Source organism: Phoxinus phoxinus (assembly GCF_949152265.1).
Source record: "Phoxinus phoxinus genome assembly, chromosome: 7".
Taxonomy (NCBI): domain Eukaryota; kingdom Metazoa; phylum Chordata; class Actinopteri; order Cypriniformes; family Leuciscidae; genus Phoxinus; species Phoxinus phoxinus.
Window position 1 is genome coordinate 1,493,055 of NC_136882.1, and position 17,658 is coordinate 1,510,712.

Sequence of the window (17,658 nt, forward strand, 5' to 3'; positions counted from 1 at the left end):
GACGAGACCCAGGCACTGCAGAGGTGTAGAGCCAGGGAAACGCTGAAGCCCTGGAGGAGGTGGAGACGAGACCCAGGCAGAGCAGAGGAGATGTAGAGCCAGGGAAACGCTGAAGGCCTGGAGGAGGTGGAGACGAGACCCAGGCACTGCAGAGGTGTAGAGCCAGGGAAACGCTGAAGCCCTGGAGGAGGTGGAGACGAGACCCAGGCACTGCAGAGGTGTAGAGCCAGGGAAACGCTGAAGGCCTGGAGGAGGTGGAGACGAGACGAGACCCAGGCAGAGCAGAGGAGATGTAGAGCCAGGGAAATGCTGAAGGCCTGGAGGAGGTGGAGACGAGACGAGACCCAGGCAGAGCAGAGGAGATGTAGAGCCAGGGAAACGCTGAAGCCCTGGAGGAGGTGGAGACGAGACCCAGGCACTGCAGAGGTGTAGAGCCAGGGAAACGCTGAAGGCCTGGAGGAGGTGGAGACGAGACGAGACCCAGGCAGAGCAGAGGAGGCTTAGAGCCAGGGAAACGCTGAATGACTGGAGGAGGTGGAGACGAGACGAGACCCAGGCACTGCAGAGGTGTAGAGCAAGGGAAACGCTGAAGGCCTGGAGGAGGTGGAGACGAGACAAGACCCAGGCAGAGCAGAGGAGATGTCGAGCCAGGGAAACACTGAAGGCCTGGAGGAGGTGGAAATTAATTCATAGCAAGGAATAAATTAACTCATTTCAATAAAGTTTTAATAATTAGTTTCAATAAAGCTATACACAGAGCCATACATGGTCCATGCTTAAAGAAAAATATTTTTCAGTATATTCCCATATATGTTTGTTTGGTAAGGGTGACCTTTTCTTTTATTGATCATCTCCTTAGTATTCTTATAATTTTCACATGCTATTGTAAAAGCATGCACTGGTCTGGTTGACACATTTTTATCTTCTTTCTTTCTTTAATTTTGTAAAAAATAACAACAAAATGTATGTTTAACTTAAAATACATATAATACAAAGTATACATATCTAATACAATCAGTAATACAATATCCCAGAGTCTTTCTCTTGCAGCTGAGGGTTTGAGCATGAACTCAAGTCTTGGTATAGATATTCCTAAAAAGTGCCTGGTCATAGTTCTGTGCTCTCTTTCAGAGTCAGGCACACCCTCCAGTGTGAAATGAGAATACATTACCCAGCTGATCGAGTGCACTAATAGCTAAACACACACAACACCGCAGGAGTGACGGCTGGAGAACTTCTGAGGGACGATGAGCAGCATGGCAAGAGAGATCATGGCGTTTGTACTCACCACGTCGGGTTGGGTGCTGGTGTCCTCCACTTTACCGACGGACTACTGGAAGGTGTCTTCGATCGACGGCACAGTTATCACCACAGCCACCTTCTGGTCCAACCTGTGGAAAACCTGCGTGACGGATTCTACTGGGATCTCCAACTGCAAAGACTTCCCTTCAATGCTGGCACTGGACGGTCAGGCGCTTTTGTCAATCTGTGTGCTTAAAAGTACAGTAGTGGCCAAAAGTGATGTAAGAAAATCTTCATTCAATGTTCAGTTGACTTTTTTTTAAAACCGGTAGCTGTAGTGTGCCTTTTCTGTCAAATAATTTTGTGCAATGAGTACCTTAACCAAGCTTAGTGTTTTGACCTTCCCTCATATTTTAAATATGTAAAAAATATAATAGATAGATCATATTTTGATGGTTTAATCAAACTTGTAGGGTCATTAAAAACAAATATCCCCTCCGGACGTCACTGTTGACCACTGCTGTATGTATATGTACTGTATGTCTTGGTTGTATAAGAAATATTTCAGATTGACTAGTCAACTGGAAGTGAAGCACTTGGTCTGATGTTGTTCAGCGTTGAAGCTGCTCTTGGATCATCTCAGATCATCATGTTTGGGTCATGCATCTCCAGTGAGAGACACACACCAAATACATGTTTAAATTCAAACTTTACTCAGAGTGTTATGCTTATAATTTTGTTTGCATTTCTTAATTCAATATAAAAGCATTTTCACTAGTCATTTCAGGCTTCATGAACACACACACTTTAAAATAAAGGTCTTGTACTGGCATTGATGGTTCCATGAAGAACATTTAACATCCACGATCCATGCAATCTTTCCATTGCACAAAAGGGTCTTTATAGTGGAAAATGTTCTTTAGATTATTAAAATGTTCTTCACACATTTTTTTTGTTCTTTTAAGAACTGAACACGGAAGGGATTGCGGAACCCAGAATGGAAACCTTTATTTTTAAGAGTGTAAGAAGACATGTATATTTGTGTCTCGTTGCTCAGCATCAATATACGGCTCGCATTTCATCTCGCCCAGGTGATATATTTCTAGGAATAATGCTCTCAACAGAGATAACCATTTGTACAAGGCAAACACACAAAAGTTTGAAACGACTCTTTTCCTTCCAGTATGTCAATGTTTAGCACTTTTCAGAAAGGGGAATAATTTAGATGTATTTATCCCCAGGCTGTTTTCCATTCATTCATTTGTTTTCGTGGGTTAACTAGTAAGCTAATATTACAGAGAACAGCTAGAAGTGTGTGTGTGTGTGTGTGTGTGTGTGTGTGTGTGTGTGTGTGTGTGTGTGTGTGTGTGTGTGTGTGTGTGTGTGTGTGTGTGTGTGTGTGTGTGTGTGTGTGTGTGTGACACCAGTCTGATCTTCCATGACTGAAGGACAGACGTCAGAGAAAGAGCCTGTGTTTAACCACAGTGATTAATTAATCACCATTATAATTGCAAGATCTTTTCTGTTTTCTGTCTAAATACTGAATTATAGTTAATTAATCAATTTTTATTATACACCAGCCACTTTATTAGGTACACCTTACTAGTTCCAGGTCAGACCCTCTTTTTCCTACAGAACTGCCTTAATTCTTTGTGACATTTTGAGTCCATTTTGTCACAATATCATCACACAGTTGCTGCAGATCCATGATGTGAATCTCCAGTTCCAGCACATCATAAAGCTGCTCTATTGGACTGGGATCTGGTGAGCGTGTGAGTTTAGGGAACTCATCAGGAACCAGTTTGAGAGGATTTGAGCTTTGTGACAAGCGCCTGATCCTGCTGGAAGTATCTATCAGAAGATGAGTACACTGTGGTCATAAAGGAACGGACATGGTCAGCAACAATACTCAGGTCGGCTGTGGCGTTTAAACGATGCTCAATTGGTGCTAAGAAAAAGAGTGCCAGGAAAACACCATTACACCAGCAGCCTGAACCGCTCATACAAGGCAGGACGGATCCATGCTGTTTGGTTATACCAAATTCTGACCCATCTGAATGTAACAGCAGAAATACAGACTCACAGACTCATCCAGGCGGGTCAGGAGCGTCACCGGTGTGAGTCTTCTGCTGCTGGAGCTCGTCTGCTTCAAGGCTGGATGTGTTGTGTGTTCAGAGAGGCTCTTCTGCAGACCTCGGGTGTAACCAGTGCTTATTTGAGTTACAGTTGCCTTTCTATCAGCTGTGCCAGTCTGGTCATTCTCCTCTGACCTCTGGCATAAACAAGGCATTTTCACTCCCTGGATATTTCCTCCTTTTTCCTCAGACCATTCTCTGCAAACCCTAGAGATGGTTGTGCGTGAAAATCCCATTAGATCCGCAGTTTGTGAAATACTCAGCAACCCAGCACCACATTAAAGTTTTATGACATTGTGTGATTGAGTGAGTGACTGAAACATGTTGTGCTTGTAAAAGCCAGGATACCATTACTCGCTGAGGAAATACTGTGGGTATTCGGGGTATGGCTCTTGAATGGTTTAAATCTTTTCTCTCTAATAGGACCTTCTCAGTTTATATTAGTCAACTTTATTCCAAATCTGGTTCAATGATTTGTGGTGTTCTACAAGGTTCTATTCTTGGTCCAATTCTGTTTTCACTTTAAATGTACCTTTAGATTATATTTTTCAGAGACATGGAGTATCTTTTCACTGTTATGTAGACAACACTCAGGTGTACCTTCCTCTAAGCAAACAGGACAGACGGTCAATTGAGTTATTACTAAACTGTTTACATGAAGTTAAGTTATGGATGTCATTGAATTTGTTTAATTTAAACGAAAGTAAAACTAAGATAATCTGGTTCGGGACCTCTGATTCCCAATTTTGTTCTGATTCTGTAAGAATGGCTCTGTAATTGTGGTTAAGAACCTTGCGGTACAGTTTGATCTGTGGTTAAATCCGGCTTCTTGTATTTGAGATCAGTAGCAAAGGTAAAACCATTTCTGTCATCTACTAACCTGGACAAGATTATTCATGCTTTTATTTCTGTAAAACTGGACTATTGTAATTCCTTGTATGCAGGTGTGAGCCAATCACTGTTTAATCGCTTATAATTAGTACGCAACTCTGCTGCTAGATTGTTAACATGTGTTCGTGAACACCAGCATATAAGATCTATTTTAGCTACGTTAAATTGCCTTCCAATTTAATACAGGGTCGATTTTAAATCACTGATCTTAGTATATAAAGCACTACACAATTTGGCACGCTCTTATTAACTGATCTTTTACACATAAGGGTCACCTGACGCTTGCTGATGCGACGGCAGCCATATTGCGCCAGAACGCCCTCCAGACACCAGCTTACTGGTGGAGAGGAGACAGTGATGAAGCCAATCAGTATATGGGGATGATGAGGAGGCCATGATGGACAGATGCCGGGACACCGGGGTTACACAACTACTCTTTTTTTTTAAAGGACATCCTGGGATTTTTAATGACATCAGAGAGTCAGGACCTCGGTTTAACGTCTCATCCGAAGGACGGCGCTCTTTGACAGTATAGTGTCCCCATCACTACACTGGGGCATTAGGACCCACACAGACCACAGGGTGAGCGCCCCCTGCTGGCCTCACTAACACCTCTACCAGGAGAGACCTGGTTTTCTCAGGAGTCTCCCATCCAGGTACTGACCAGCTCAGCCTCAGCTCCAGTGGGACACCAGTCTTGGGTTACAGGGTGATATGGCCAAGAGGCATTCATCCAAAATCACTAAAAGAAATATTGGCATTCTCACCAGAACGTATCTCTATGGCGAGCTGTAGTTGGCTTCTTGTAGACAGTTCAGATGTCTGAAGGAGAAAGATTCTGAGGCGAGGTATACTCAACTCCTCCTTATATAGCGGGAAGACCCGCCTCCAGTTTGGCGCACTTGAACCTCATTGGCCAATCCAATGGTTTGGCGCTATTCAATAGGGCTTCAGTATTTCTACTGACGAGTGAATTGAACTTGAAAGGGAATTCATTGATTGATTTTATTGACTGACAGTGTTTCTAATGTCATATGTTTTCTATTGTTGATCAGGTTATATCCAGGTGTGTCGAGGTCTGATGATCGCTGCTGTCTGTCTCGGTTTCTTTGGATCTGTCTTTGCTCTGATCGGCATGAAGTGCACTAAGGTCGGTGGTCTTGACCAAACCAAGGCCAGAATCGTCTCCTTTGCTGGGCTCAACTTTGTTTGTACTGGTGAGTTTCGTTAACATTACACATCTCTGACCTCTGACCTCTGAGCACTATTATCCACAGCTGAAGTGTATACTCAATATAACGCTGTTCCTCGCCAGGTCTGTGTTCTCTGACCGCCTGCTCCCTCTACGCCCACAGGATCACGTCTGAGTTTTTCGATCCTATGTATGTTGCGCAAAAGTAGGTATCATGTTTTTCCTCTCCTAAGAGCTTTGAGTGACAGCAGTGATGTTGGAGATGACACGTTGTGCTTCCCCTCAGGTATGAGCTGGGCGCCGCGCTGTTCATCGGCTGGGCCGGCTCGACGCTGTGTATCCTCGGCGGCGCGGTGTTCTGCCTCTCGCTGTCTGAAGGCATGAGCAGCAGGTGAACGACAAACGCCTCTTACACACACGGCTCAAAGAATCAGACTTGCGTCACATTACATTGCTGAAAATCCTTTAGTAGCCGATCCTTACCATGTTTTTGAATAAATAAATTCAAATAGTATAAAATATAGAGAAAGTTTTTCTAAATCTTTTCCACTGACATAGTTTTATATGTGTAATGGAATCAGATAGGCCTTATTGTGCATTTTTGATCATTATTTGCGTGAACATATTTTCTTAGATCATGAGTTCTGCACTTATCATGCGCTGAGCAAACATTAAAACACAGCACGCCACAGGACAAGTGTTCAACAGCAGCGCATCCACTACTAATATTCCTTTTTCCTTCATCAGTCCCTCAGCTCACCATCGGTGTCTTAAACTGCTCCGTCTCTAATGTTCGTACGCATGGATCAGTCTACTTACAGATGTACTTACTAGGGGTGTGACGAGACCCTTATCTCACGAGACAAGACGAGACACAAGATTGGGTTCACAAGAACGAGATGAGAATTTTGCACAATATTTGATAGAAATCCTCAAGACTGGAAAAATAGACTGCAGGTGCATTTCGAAATGTTTTAACTAAATCATCTTGTAATGAATGTCATTTCAGTTCTACTTTATGAGTATGAATTATCAAATATATTGAAATACAACAATATAGAAGCACTGTAAAGGTTTTACCACAAACTCCACTGACTGGCTTCTCTCGAGTATGATTTCACACGGGTCTCTTCAGACCTTACTGTACATTATGAGCTTCCAGAACTTCTGATGGAGGCTGTGTTGTGCGGCGCACCGGTCATGAACGAGGCCTGGTCACTGAGTGATATTAACTGATCTCGATGCTGTTGTTTCCCTGTCGCTGCAGCTCGCCGTACCCGTCGGACAGAAAGGCTTTCGTCACCAGCGGAGTCTCTCTGATGTCGCGAGCGGCTCCTCAGAGTCAGGCGTCTCACGTGAGAAGGCCTCCCCCAGAATGCATCAGCTCCTCACAACAGTTCGACAAGAACGCTTACGTATAACCCCGTGCTGAAGCTGAAGTGCGATCTCTCATTGGGTTCTGTCGCTCCTTTAGTGCCGTGGGATGGCCAGCACATGTTGTGTATCCGATGCTGTACTTCAAGATTTGGTTATTGTTTGCCTCTATAGCATATCTACTGCATCATGGTTATGTTTACGCAGCACTGCATGAGATCATCTGTCGATAGTTGTGTTGTGCTCCACCAGTTCGGGTGATCATTAGTTTCTGGCATCAGTATATCGGTCAGATCAGGCCAGACAGCATCACGTCTCAGGAGATCTGAGTTCAATATTGTCTGGAGATTGTATTGCCTGATTTGCCAAGCCTCAATAATTAATGTGATTTAAGAATATTGTTTTTGATGTTTAATAAATATTCAATATAATGTTGTTATAATTGTTGCATATTATTGTGGTGATACAGTCGTGCATAATATCTGTGTGAATATATTTGCTATATGAGACCCTGGAGCACAAACCCAGTCTGGAGTCGCAATAGCAACTATACATTATATGGGTCAAAATTATCCATTTTTCTTTTATGCCAAAAATCATGAGGATATTAAGATCATGTTCCATGAAGATATTTAGTGAATGTCCTGCCGTAAATATATAAAACATGTATTTTTGTGAGTGAATGCAGCACAATCGTGAACATAAATGCACAACTTTAAAGGAGATTTTCTCAATGTTTACATTTTTTGCTCCTCAGATTCCAGATTTTCAATAGTTGTGTCTCGACCAAATATTGTCCTATCCTAACACACCACACATCAGTGGAGAGATTATTTATTCAGCTTTTATGCGATGTATAAACCTCAATTAATTTTTACCCTATTGTGGCTGGTTTTGTGGTCCAGGGTCACATATTTGCTGACTTTGCCACCAGAGAGATGATGTTTCAGGAAGAAATGTGCGTTTCATTTATTTACAAGCGTCTCACAGATGACGTCTTCTCTGCCAGACACACTCCTCACAATATTTACAGTACACCAGCGTCATGGTGTGTGTACAAACACAACATCCGTCCCTTCAGGACTTCCTCGTAAAGGTCAGAGCGCCGCTTCCCTCCACTGAGGAGTCGGCCATGTTGGCGTGAGGATGAGCGTGTGCTCAGGAGCGATGAGGAAAAGTCTGGTCCAGGTGTTGGGGTTCGTGCTGTCCACCCTCGGCTGGCTCTTCGTCAGCTGTACGCTGGCCATGGACTACTGGAGAGTGCTCTTCGTGGGGGGCAAGGGCGGCAGCTGGATGATCAAGGCGTCCTGGTACTGGTCAAACCTGTGGAGGGACTGTGTGACGGACACGTCTTCCGTCACCAACTGCAGAGATTACGACGTGCTGTGGGCCGTCACACGTAAGTGCGCTGGGGTCCGCAGGGTGTGTGCTGGGGAGGTCGAGGTCTGACCGGTGTGCTCTTCTACAGCGTATGTCCAGGGTGTGCGAGGGCTGCTGATGGCCGGCATGAGTCTGGGCTTCGTCGCCGCCGTGCTCTGCTTCATCGGCATGGACTGCACGTACATCGGTGGAAGCGGGGAACACAAGGATAACATATTGCTCTCCGGAGCTGCTTTTCACTTTGTCGGTGGTGAGTACAACCATTTATCCAATATCTATGCGTTCAAACTATATGCACACACACAGAATCTGATCTGTATTTATGTATACACAGGTTTAAAGCTATCCCAGTGGTTATAAATCAGTGTGGTTCCTAAACCAGTCCAGTCAGCTTTATTTATACTTGAGTGTTTCAACGCAGCTTTACAGTGATAACAGGGAAATAATGCAACAAAGTTTGTTTCTAGAAGAAAGTTAAGCAAGTTCAGCGATAGTTCATTTTTGTTGTAAAAAGTTATGGAGAAAATATCGTCATCGTCCAGCTCAGGTCAGTTCTCATATAATGCTGTCAATGCAGATCAATGATATTGCTGAATATTAAATGTCCCTAACTAAGCAAGACAACAGCGGCAGAAACCAAACCTCCACCAGTGACAGACTCCAGGAACAAACATTGGGAGAACCAGGAACTATTGTGGGATGAACCTGATACTCATGTGGAACATATTTCATAAACAAAGTGTGGGATCGTGTTGTGTGTACCAGCACTCACCCATACACACACACACTGAGAGATCTTGTGTTTCCTCCTCAGGTGTGTCAGCGCTAGCGGCGTATTGTCTATACACAAACAGAGTCGCCAGCGCCGCCTTCTCGCCGGCGGCCGACAGGAGTGTTATCAGGTACACAAGGCCATACGGTAACATCCACTGTCCAGACTGTTGTACTTGAGCAGTAGCACACAGCTTGTGTTGGTTGCAGGATCTAGTAGCAGAAAACTTATATACACAAAACACACACACATCTGAGGAACACTCGGGAGCAGAAGGAAAAGCGTCCCGCTAAAAGACTTGCCAATAGACATGGATGGACAAGGAACTGAACTGAACAGAGAGTATATACACAAACTATATAAATTAATTAACATGCGGTATGTGGACACACAATAGGCCAAAGACTAGGACATAAACAGCCTTTAGTCGTGGTCAGTGGACTATTGTGTGAGCTCGTCTAAAGTGAGGACTAGTTATGCCGTATAAAGCATTTATAAAGGAGATTTAAAGACTTATATATTTATATGTTCTGTATCACTGTTTTGTGTTTGTTTCCTTTTCTGTTTAGAAGATAACCGAGTCTTTAAATCTCCTTTATAAATGCTTTATACGGCATAACTAGTCCTCACTTTAGACAAGCTCACACAATAGTCCACTGACCACGACTAAAGGCTTCATAACTGCCTGCATTAATCATCAATTACAGTAGAAATACATGTTAATAAAGCAGTTATTAACACACTATTACTATATGTCTGAATAATAAGATGTATGAATGTACATTTAAATAGTTTATTAATCATTTACTCACACTTTCTAAGTGAACCACTGACAACTCCTAAATTACTGGTTTGGAAATAATGTAATGCTTAATTTAGAAATGATAAATTGATCATTAATAAAGTATGAAAATACAATTATTAAATGCATTATAGATATGCTTGTAAATAAAGAATAAAGCATGTATAGCTGTATTTATAAGCCGCTTATTAATGTCTATTAATGCTTTATAAATTTTCAATTCACTTTTTACTAATGCTTAACTAATGATCAATAGCGTGGAGTTATTATGAAGTGTAACCGACACTTCATATAGGGACCCAAATAAAGTGTTTCTCTAAAATCTCTTATACACCCTTACAAATTGGAATGAGTAAGAACCTTTCTGTGTGTATTCATTCCCATTGATACTGTAAGTAGAAGTTGAGCTAGTGCTGAGGAACAGCTGTGTAGTGTTCTCCGCTGACACACAGAGCCGAGGACACCAGCAGGGGGCGATGAAGATGTTACACTGTATGAACACACTGCTGTCAGTAATGCGTGTTCATGTGTTCATAAACACAGATTGAGGGTTTTTACTCTGTCATTATGGTATAGTGCAGATTGATGTGGCGTTTAAAAGACTTTGACTCTGAATCTGCTGTATTTCAGAGGAATATCCGGTTTATGTTTACACTAATATAATGAGGAAATTATTAAAAATAATAATTCAGTGCTGATTATGGTATGTCAGAGATATTGCGGCAGATATTTTGTGTACTCGATTATTTCTCATGTGTATTATATCTCTGTACTGTGTAGGTATGGCATCGGAACTCCGATATTCCTCGGATTGGCTGGAAATTTCTTTATAATTCTTGGATCTGTTTTATATGCTGTGACAGTCATCCCAACCAGGTAAATAATCGTTTCAGTTTATATTTACAGAACTAATTAAGAATATTTGGTAATACTTTACAATAAAGTGAACACTTATGCCGGTATGTAAAATATGTTATACATCCATACAACATTTATTAACCTTTGTTAATGTTATTTAAATAAAAATGTTAGTTCACAGTTCATTAATGTTAAAGGGGTCATGACATGAGAAACCAAATTTGCCTTGATCTTTTGGTATATAAGAGGTCTTTGTACCATTAAAACGTCCTGCAAGTTTCATAGCTTAAGACTTCCTCCCCATTATAAACGAATCATTTATTTAATCAAGCTCTAAATACAGCTCGTTCTGGATCCACGGTAAGAAGTGACGTCACGGTACGAAGTGACGTACCAGCGTTTGCATATGACCGCCTCCAGCGCAAGACAACTACGCTTTAAGCGGAAGACAACTACGCTCATTTCGTATCGTTGTCGCGCCCGCGCGCCGCGCGCCTCACGAGTGTTCAGTGGACGGACAGCGAGTGGGTCTGTGTACAGGGAGATTACGATGCCGCAGATGTGCTGTTCCTGCTGTGGACAAACAACATCTTTGAATACGCTGCGAAAGATCCAGACGTCAGGGAAAAATGGATGCACTTTATTTTTTGCGGACGTCTCAGTCACGGCAGTGTTAGTTTTAGCGTTTGTTCTATACATTTGAAGGATGACTGTTTTGAGAACAAATCCCAAAATGATGCTGGCTTTGCCAGAAAACTGTTGCTCAAAGATAAGTCCGTGCCGACTATTCTGGGCTCAACAACGACGGCGCAAACTGTAAGTAATGTGTTTAAAACTTTAAACTACTTTTTAAATACGCTGAATGCGCACAGGTTCTGGCTGGGGGCGTTAATAATTGATGCATAGGCACTGTTAGCCAATCATAACAGTGGGCGTTAACACTGAACTCTTAAAGGGGAAACACCCCCAAAACAGACTGTGTGAATCAGAGGATGAGAAACAGGGAAAAGGTCATAAATCACTACATTTTAAAAGTTTTTTGTAAAAAAAACTATAGTAATACTATATTTGCACCTAAGGGAACATAATAATAAAATAAAAAAACCCATGTCATGACCCCTTTAACAGATACAACTTTTGATCTTAAAAATGTATTAGCGAATGTTGAGATTATGAATGCTATGGTAGCATTTTTATAGGTCATGTTAACTAAATGTAGTTAACTAATGTAAACAAATGAAACTTATTGTAACAGAATATTTTAATAGCAAATGTGAAGACTGATCTACAGTTCTCTCTCACAGAATGTTGAGTGTGTGTGCAGCGAGAGCAGAAGCCTCTCCGTCGTATGGCCAGCGGACGGCGAGTAAATCTCTCTACACTACAGCGTACCGCGCTCCATCAGGACGGTCCAGCGGCTCTCGCGTCTCCAGCATCTCACACGACACACGGGACAAAATACCCGCCAGAGACACGTTTGTGTGAAACCTGAAAAGAGTTCATGACAACCAGCAATAAAAGCATGTCGGGTTCACTTTGTAAAAAGGCTTTCAGTTGGTTTCAGTCATTGATCAGCTATTAGTTGATGTTATTACACCTCAAGAAGACAGCCTGAAAAAATGGAGCGTAGTTGAAAGAAACCAAAACTAGAGGTTTTTCACATTTCATGGAAGGAAAGTGTCATTGCATACAGAAAGGCCTTATCGACTCTCTTAGACAAGAACAAACACAACCCTAGGTATTTATTTGATACACCGGCTAAAGATCATTTAGTGAGATCATTTTCATAATTTTCAAGTAATTCCAGACTTCGCGAGGCAGACGACACCATTATGTGATCAAATACAAACAACTTGTTATCATGCTCCACAGCGCCACCCAGTGCACTTAATTATAACTGCGAGTTAGTGCTTGGGATTTATCATGGATTTACGGCCAGCAAAGCAACATGGTAACATTCAAATAGTATTTTAGTTTCGAATAATAATTACAGATCGAATATTTGTGCACACCCCTAGTAAAAAGCAATTTAATAGATGTTTTATGCGTGCCTGAAATGTTAACTGTGAATCAAAAATGACACCAAGACCCCGAACCTGTGTAGTGGGAATTACCGTGTTGGAATCCACAATCAAACTGATCTGATCGCTTTAACTGTACCAATCTGCATCCAATCAGTTTATGAGCCGTTCAGCTTCAGGAAGTTATTCTGCATCCAGATACTGATCTCTTCCAGACGGCCACGCAAAGCTATTAATGAGCAAAGGACTTCAGGACTGGTGGTGATGTAAATCTGCATATAATCTGAATAACAGTGATGCCCAATACCACATTTCCTGATAATCTGCCCAAGCGGAAGCATGTAAATGTTAAATAAAATTGGGCCTAACACTGAACCCTGAGGAACAGTATCAGATTTGTGATTACCCAAGCTAACAAACTGGGCACAATTTGTTAAGTAAGACTGAAACCAATTGAATACTACTCCAGAAAACCCCCGCCAATTTTGCAGCCTGTCCAGCAGAACAGAGTGGCATATGGTGTCGAAAGCAGCACTGAGGTCTAACAAGACCAGGATACTGCATGCACCAGAATCAGCCGCAGTAAGAAGATCCTTTACAACCCTCACTAAAGCTGTCCCAGTGCTATGACCTTTTCTCAAACCAGATTTAAAAGGTTCAAAAGGTCTGTTCAGTGCTAGGTGATTATTCAACTGAATAGCAACAACACACTCCAGAACTTTAGCCAGAAATGAAAGGTAAGAAATAGGCCTGTAATTGGACAAGTCAGAAACATCACAACCAGGCTTCTTAGGGACTGGTGTAATGGCAGCTATTTTAATTCTGGAGGAACAATTCCAGAACTCGATGATGAATTCACAATTGAAGCCATATAGGGCAGATTGGTACAAAGCAGTTCTTAATAACTGAGCAGGGAACAGGATCTAAAATACTAGTAATTGCATTCACATGCAGTAAAATAATTAAGAAACGTTTTACACTGGTCAACAAAGGAATGAACAATGAACAATGTCCTTAGTTGGTTTAAGAAGTTTGTCAATAGTCTTAAACGAAGACTTGGAATTTGTTGCAGCATTTCCAATGATGCTTGAATAATAATTATTATGTGCAATATTCAAAGCAGAATAGTAAACAGACTGTTGTTGAGTGTAAAGAAGCCTATGTACCATCAGGCCAGATTTTTTGTACCAATTGCATTCCAGCAGCTTTCATTAAACGCAACTCCGGAGTATACCATGGACAGGGTTTTCTAAATGTAACAACCCGCTCTCGAATAGGTGCAAACTCGTCCAGAAGTGCAGATCGCATGGAACTGTAGTACTCAATGGAAGTAGTAGTGGGAAGCCCAGAGACAGTAGAAAAGTAGAAAAGAGTGAAATCCATATGCTTGATGTTCCGAAATGTAATGATATGTTCAGACAGGGATGGTGAAGGCATGACATTAATTTCAAAAGTAAATATAGCTGCAAGCAGCGATTACGGGCCCAAGCCGGTGGCACCGCCACCCCGGTGCCTTTAGTTACACTAAAGGCACCGGGCTGGCGCTGCCACCGGCTTGGGCCCTCCATCGCTGCTTGCAGCTATATTTATTTATATATATATATATATATATATATATATATATATATATATATATATATATATATATATAAAAAGCCGCCACCCCGTTGCCTTTCGGGTTCCTGTGCACGACGGGCAATAACGTAACCCCGCTTTGACTGTCGAGAAGAAGTCTGCTTTAGAGCTTGTATCAGTGTGAGTCTTTCTGCTCCCCTACAAACACACACAGAAAAGGGGGGGGGGGGCTGTCTGTGTGTGTGCCCTCCCTCCTCCCCCCCCCCTCCCCCTCCTCCTCCAGTATCTCACTGGACTAACACACACACACACACACACAGAGAGAGAATGGCAGGGGGAACTCTGTCAGAGAGAGACAAAACCACATTCAAACCAAAATATCTGACTTCCTGTTGGTCGGAGCTAATGACTGTAAATGAGAAAGATGTCCGGATCGATAAGCACAATATACAGACCGAGTTTTGTGACTGTAGGTAAAAATAACCCCCCCACTTTAGTCAAAAGTATCTTGAAAGTAACACACTTCCTGCTGCCAGTTGGTGGCGCTATAACTTTGACTCACAATAGCCACATCCATGTGATCGCCCTCTTACAACAAACACACTGCTGAAGTTTCATCAAGATCAATAAATGTATGAAGACGTTATAACACATTGTGTTTTTCTTTTCTCGCCATAACTTTGTTTCCTCGCCACGGCCAAACCGTTCGAGATATCAAAAATCCGTCCGCAATTTAGCGTCCTCAATGTCTTTACTTCATGCTGACTGAGTCTGGTGGCGATAGGATAATTTTTCTTGGAGGAGTATATCAAATTCCAGGGGCATGCGTTTTCATACAACCCATAATAGCCGACTTCCTGTTGGACTGGCGTAAAACTTAGAGCACGAAAGTTGTTCGGCCCGATGATATCTAAATGTGTACCGAGTTTCATATTATTACATGCAAACGTGTTTGATATATGGACCAAGTTTTTCGGACCACGTTCAAGGGGGCGCTGTTGAGCTCCCCTGCCACGCCCGGGTACCAGCTTCAGTCCGGCTCTAATGGCCGCAGGTTTTGACCTGTGTGCAAAGTTTCAAGAGTTTTCGAGCACGTTAAGGGCCCCAAAAGTGCCCGAGAAGTCCCACACAGCAGAGAAAGGGTTAAAATAAAGCCCCCCTCCTCTCTCACACACACAGACACTGAGAGAGACTGGCAAAATTCCCATCAAATCACATTCAAACCAAAATATCTGACTTCCTGTTGGTCGGAGCTAATGACTGTAAATTAGAAAGTTGTCCGGCTCGGGGAGATAAATATAAATACCGATTTTTGTTACTGTAGGTAAAACTAATACCCCATTTTTGACTAAAGGTGGCGCTACTGAGCCCCTTACCACGCCCGTTTCTGAAACTTCACACATGCCTAGTACCTAATAAATCTGATATGCATGTTGAGTTTCATGCAATTTGAAGCATGTTAAGAGCCTCAAATGCACCCAAAAAGAATATAAAAGTGTAAAGCGTTGCCATGGCAACAGTATTTAAGATATCAATAATTCTTTCACAGGTCTACATCTGCCGTGTGTTTACATTATACACATAAAGTTTGAAGCAAATCGGGTAAAAATAAGAGGGTGAATTCAAAGCATTTTGAAAGTGACACACTTCCTGCTGCCAGTTGGTGGCGCTATAACTTTGACTCACAATAGTCACATCCATGCGATCGGCCTCTTACAACGAACACACTGCTGAAGTTTCATCAAGATCAGTTAATGTATGAGGATGTTATAACACACTTCCTGTTTCCAATATTCGCCATAAATTCGTTTCCTCGCCACGGCCAAACCGTTCGAGATATCAAAAATCCCCTCGCAATTTATCATCCTCCATGTCTTGACTTCATGCACACCGAGTTTCGTGGTGATTGGTTGAATCGTCTAGGAGGAGTATTTTAAATTCCATTGCATGTGTTTTTTAAACTACGCCAAATAGCCGACTTCCTGTTGGGCTGGGGTAAAAAGTCAGAGCATGAAGGATATATGAACCGATGAGATCTATATGTGTACCGAGTTTCATATTATTACACGCAAGCGTGTTTGATTTATGGACCAAGTTTTCGGACCGCGTTCCAGGGGGCGCTGTCGAGCCCCCCTGCCACGCCCGGGTACCAGCTTCAGTCCGGCTCTAATGGCCGCGGGTTCTGACATTTGTGCAAAGTTTCAAGAGTTTTTGAGCACGTTAAGGCCCCCAAAAGTGCCCAAAAGGTAGTAATATAATAATAATGAAGAATAATCCGAAGGAAAACAATAGGGCCTTCGCCTTTTCAAGGCTTGGGCCCTAATAAATAATAATCCTTTGGAAAACAATAGGGCCTTCGCCCTTTCAGGGCTTGGGCCCTAATAAGTCTATGGTCACTTATGCTCATGTCAATACTATCAAGAGATTGAATACCAACTCCAGCAGAACAAACCACATCCAATGTATGGCATAACCTATGGGTTGGAAAAGTAGCTCAGTGTAGAGCGTTGTAGTAGAGCGTTGGCCCTAGCAACGCCAAGGTCATGGGTTCGATTCCCAGGGAAAGCAAGAACTGACAAAATGTAAAATGTGTACCTTGAATGCGTTGTAAGTCGCTTTGGATAAAAGCGTCTGCCAAATGCATAAATGTGAATGTAAAATCAAACCTATCCAAAAAGGAGACAGTACTACCACAAGTTTATCAATATGAAAAAGATTATCAATATGAAAATGTACATTACCAGTAAAGACCATAGCAGGAGAGAGTGGAATGAGAAGTGTCAACAACTCAGTAAAATAAAGGATTTGGTTTTGGTGGAGGATGAATGGGCAGCACAAGAACAGCTGAAACACCATTGATTTTAAAAACCAGACATTCAAGCGAAAAACTTCATTCGAAAAAGCATCAATAACATTAATAGGTATGTTAGATCCCAATATAACAGCCAAGCCACCACCTTTACCAGAAGCTCGAGGCTGGTCAATATATTTATATCCAGATGGGGCACACATATTCAGATTAAAATAGTCATTGTCTTTATACCATGTTTCACTGAGACAAAGAATGTACATTTTCTATCAAGGATAGTATCAGAGATGAGTGCCGTTTTATTGTTTATTGACATCGTATTGAAGTGTACAATTTGCATAGTGCTAAGGTATACATTCGCCGCAAACTTTTGAGAATAATCCTCTGGGTAGTGTTAATTTCCATGACAAACACAGACAGAGGTATGGCGCAGCGAGGGCCTGTAGTTTGACCAATATGCAGAGCCTCTATGAATATAACTAGGCCTGCAAAGGAGCTGCAAGGAAATCAAAGTTTGTATAATGCTGATATTTGGAAGGCCATGTTGATCCAGAGATAAAAGTTCAGATAAAGAGTACCTTAGCATGGTGATGTCCACAAGTAAAAC

The 17,658-nt window shown here is 42.2% G+C and overlaps 2 protein-coding genes across 2 annotated transcripts; both read left to right on the forward strand.

Moving 5' to 3' along the window:
* Nucleotides 1-874: 874 nt before the first annotated feature.
* cldn10b (claudin 10b) lies at nucleotides 875-7,274 on the forward strand. The gene is made up of 5 exons (XM_079619472.1): nucleotides 875-1,467; nucleotides 5,324-5,485; nucleotides 5,584-5,665; nucleotides 5,747-5,851; nucleotides 6,728-7,274. The coding sequence occupies exons 1-5, from the start codon at nucleotides 1,248-1,250 to the stop codon at nucleotides 6,879-6,881; spliced, it is 723 nt and encodes a 240-aa protein (XP_079475598.1). The 5' UTR covers nucleotides 875-1,247; the 3' UTR covers nucleotides 6,882-7,274.
* A 661-nt stretch (nucleotides 7,275-7,935) lies between these two features.
* Nucleotides 7,936-12,523, forward strand: LOC307002154 (claudin-10-like). The gene is made up of 5 exons (XM_079619465.1): nucleotides 7,936-8,233; nucleotides 8,303-8,464; nucleotides 9,029-9,116; nucleotides 10,569-10,664; nucleotides 11,951-12,523. Exons 1-5 carry the CDS (start codon nucleotides 7,981-7,983, stop codon nucleotides 12,129-12,131), a joined length of 780 nt encoding a protein of 259 aa, XP_079475591.1. The 5' UTR covers nucleotides 7,936-7,980; the 3' UTR covers nucleotides 12,132-12,523.
* Nucleotides 12,524-17,658: the final 5,135 nt, after the last annotated feature.

Excerpts from the sequence above, each read along its gene's own strand:
- cldn10b (XM_079619472.1), top strand. The coding sequence starts at position 1,248 with ATGAGCAGCATGGCAAGAGAGATCATGGCGTTTGTACTCACCACGTCG. Across the intron at positions 5,666-5,746 it reads CCTATGTATGTTGCGCAAAA|GTATGAGCTGGGCGCCGCGC; the intron begins GTAGGTATCATG and ends GCTTCCCCTCAG. Across the intron at positions 5,852-6,727 it reads TCTGAAGGCATGAGCAGCAG|CTCGCCGTACCCGTCGGACA; the intron begins GTGAACGACAAA and ends CTGTCGCTGCAG.
- LOC307002154 (XM_079619465.1), top strand. The coding sequence starts at position 7,981 with ATGAGCGTGTGCTCAGGAGCGATGAGGAAAAGTCTGGTCCAGGTGTTG. Across the intron at positions 8,465-9,028 it reads TGCTTTTCACTTTGTCGGTG|GTGTGTCAGCGCTAGCGGCG; the intron begins GTGAGTACAACC and ends TTTCCTCCTCAG. Across the intron at positions 10,665-11,950 it reads GTGACAGTCATCCCAACCAG|AATGTTGAGTGTGTGTGCAG; the intron begins GTAAATAATCGT and ends TCTCTCTCACAG.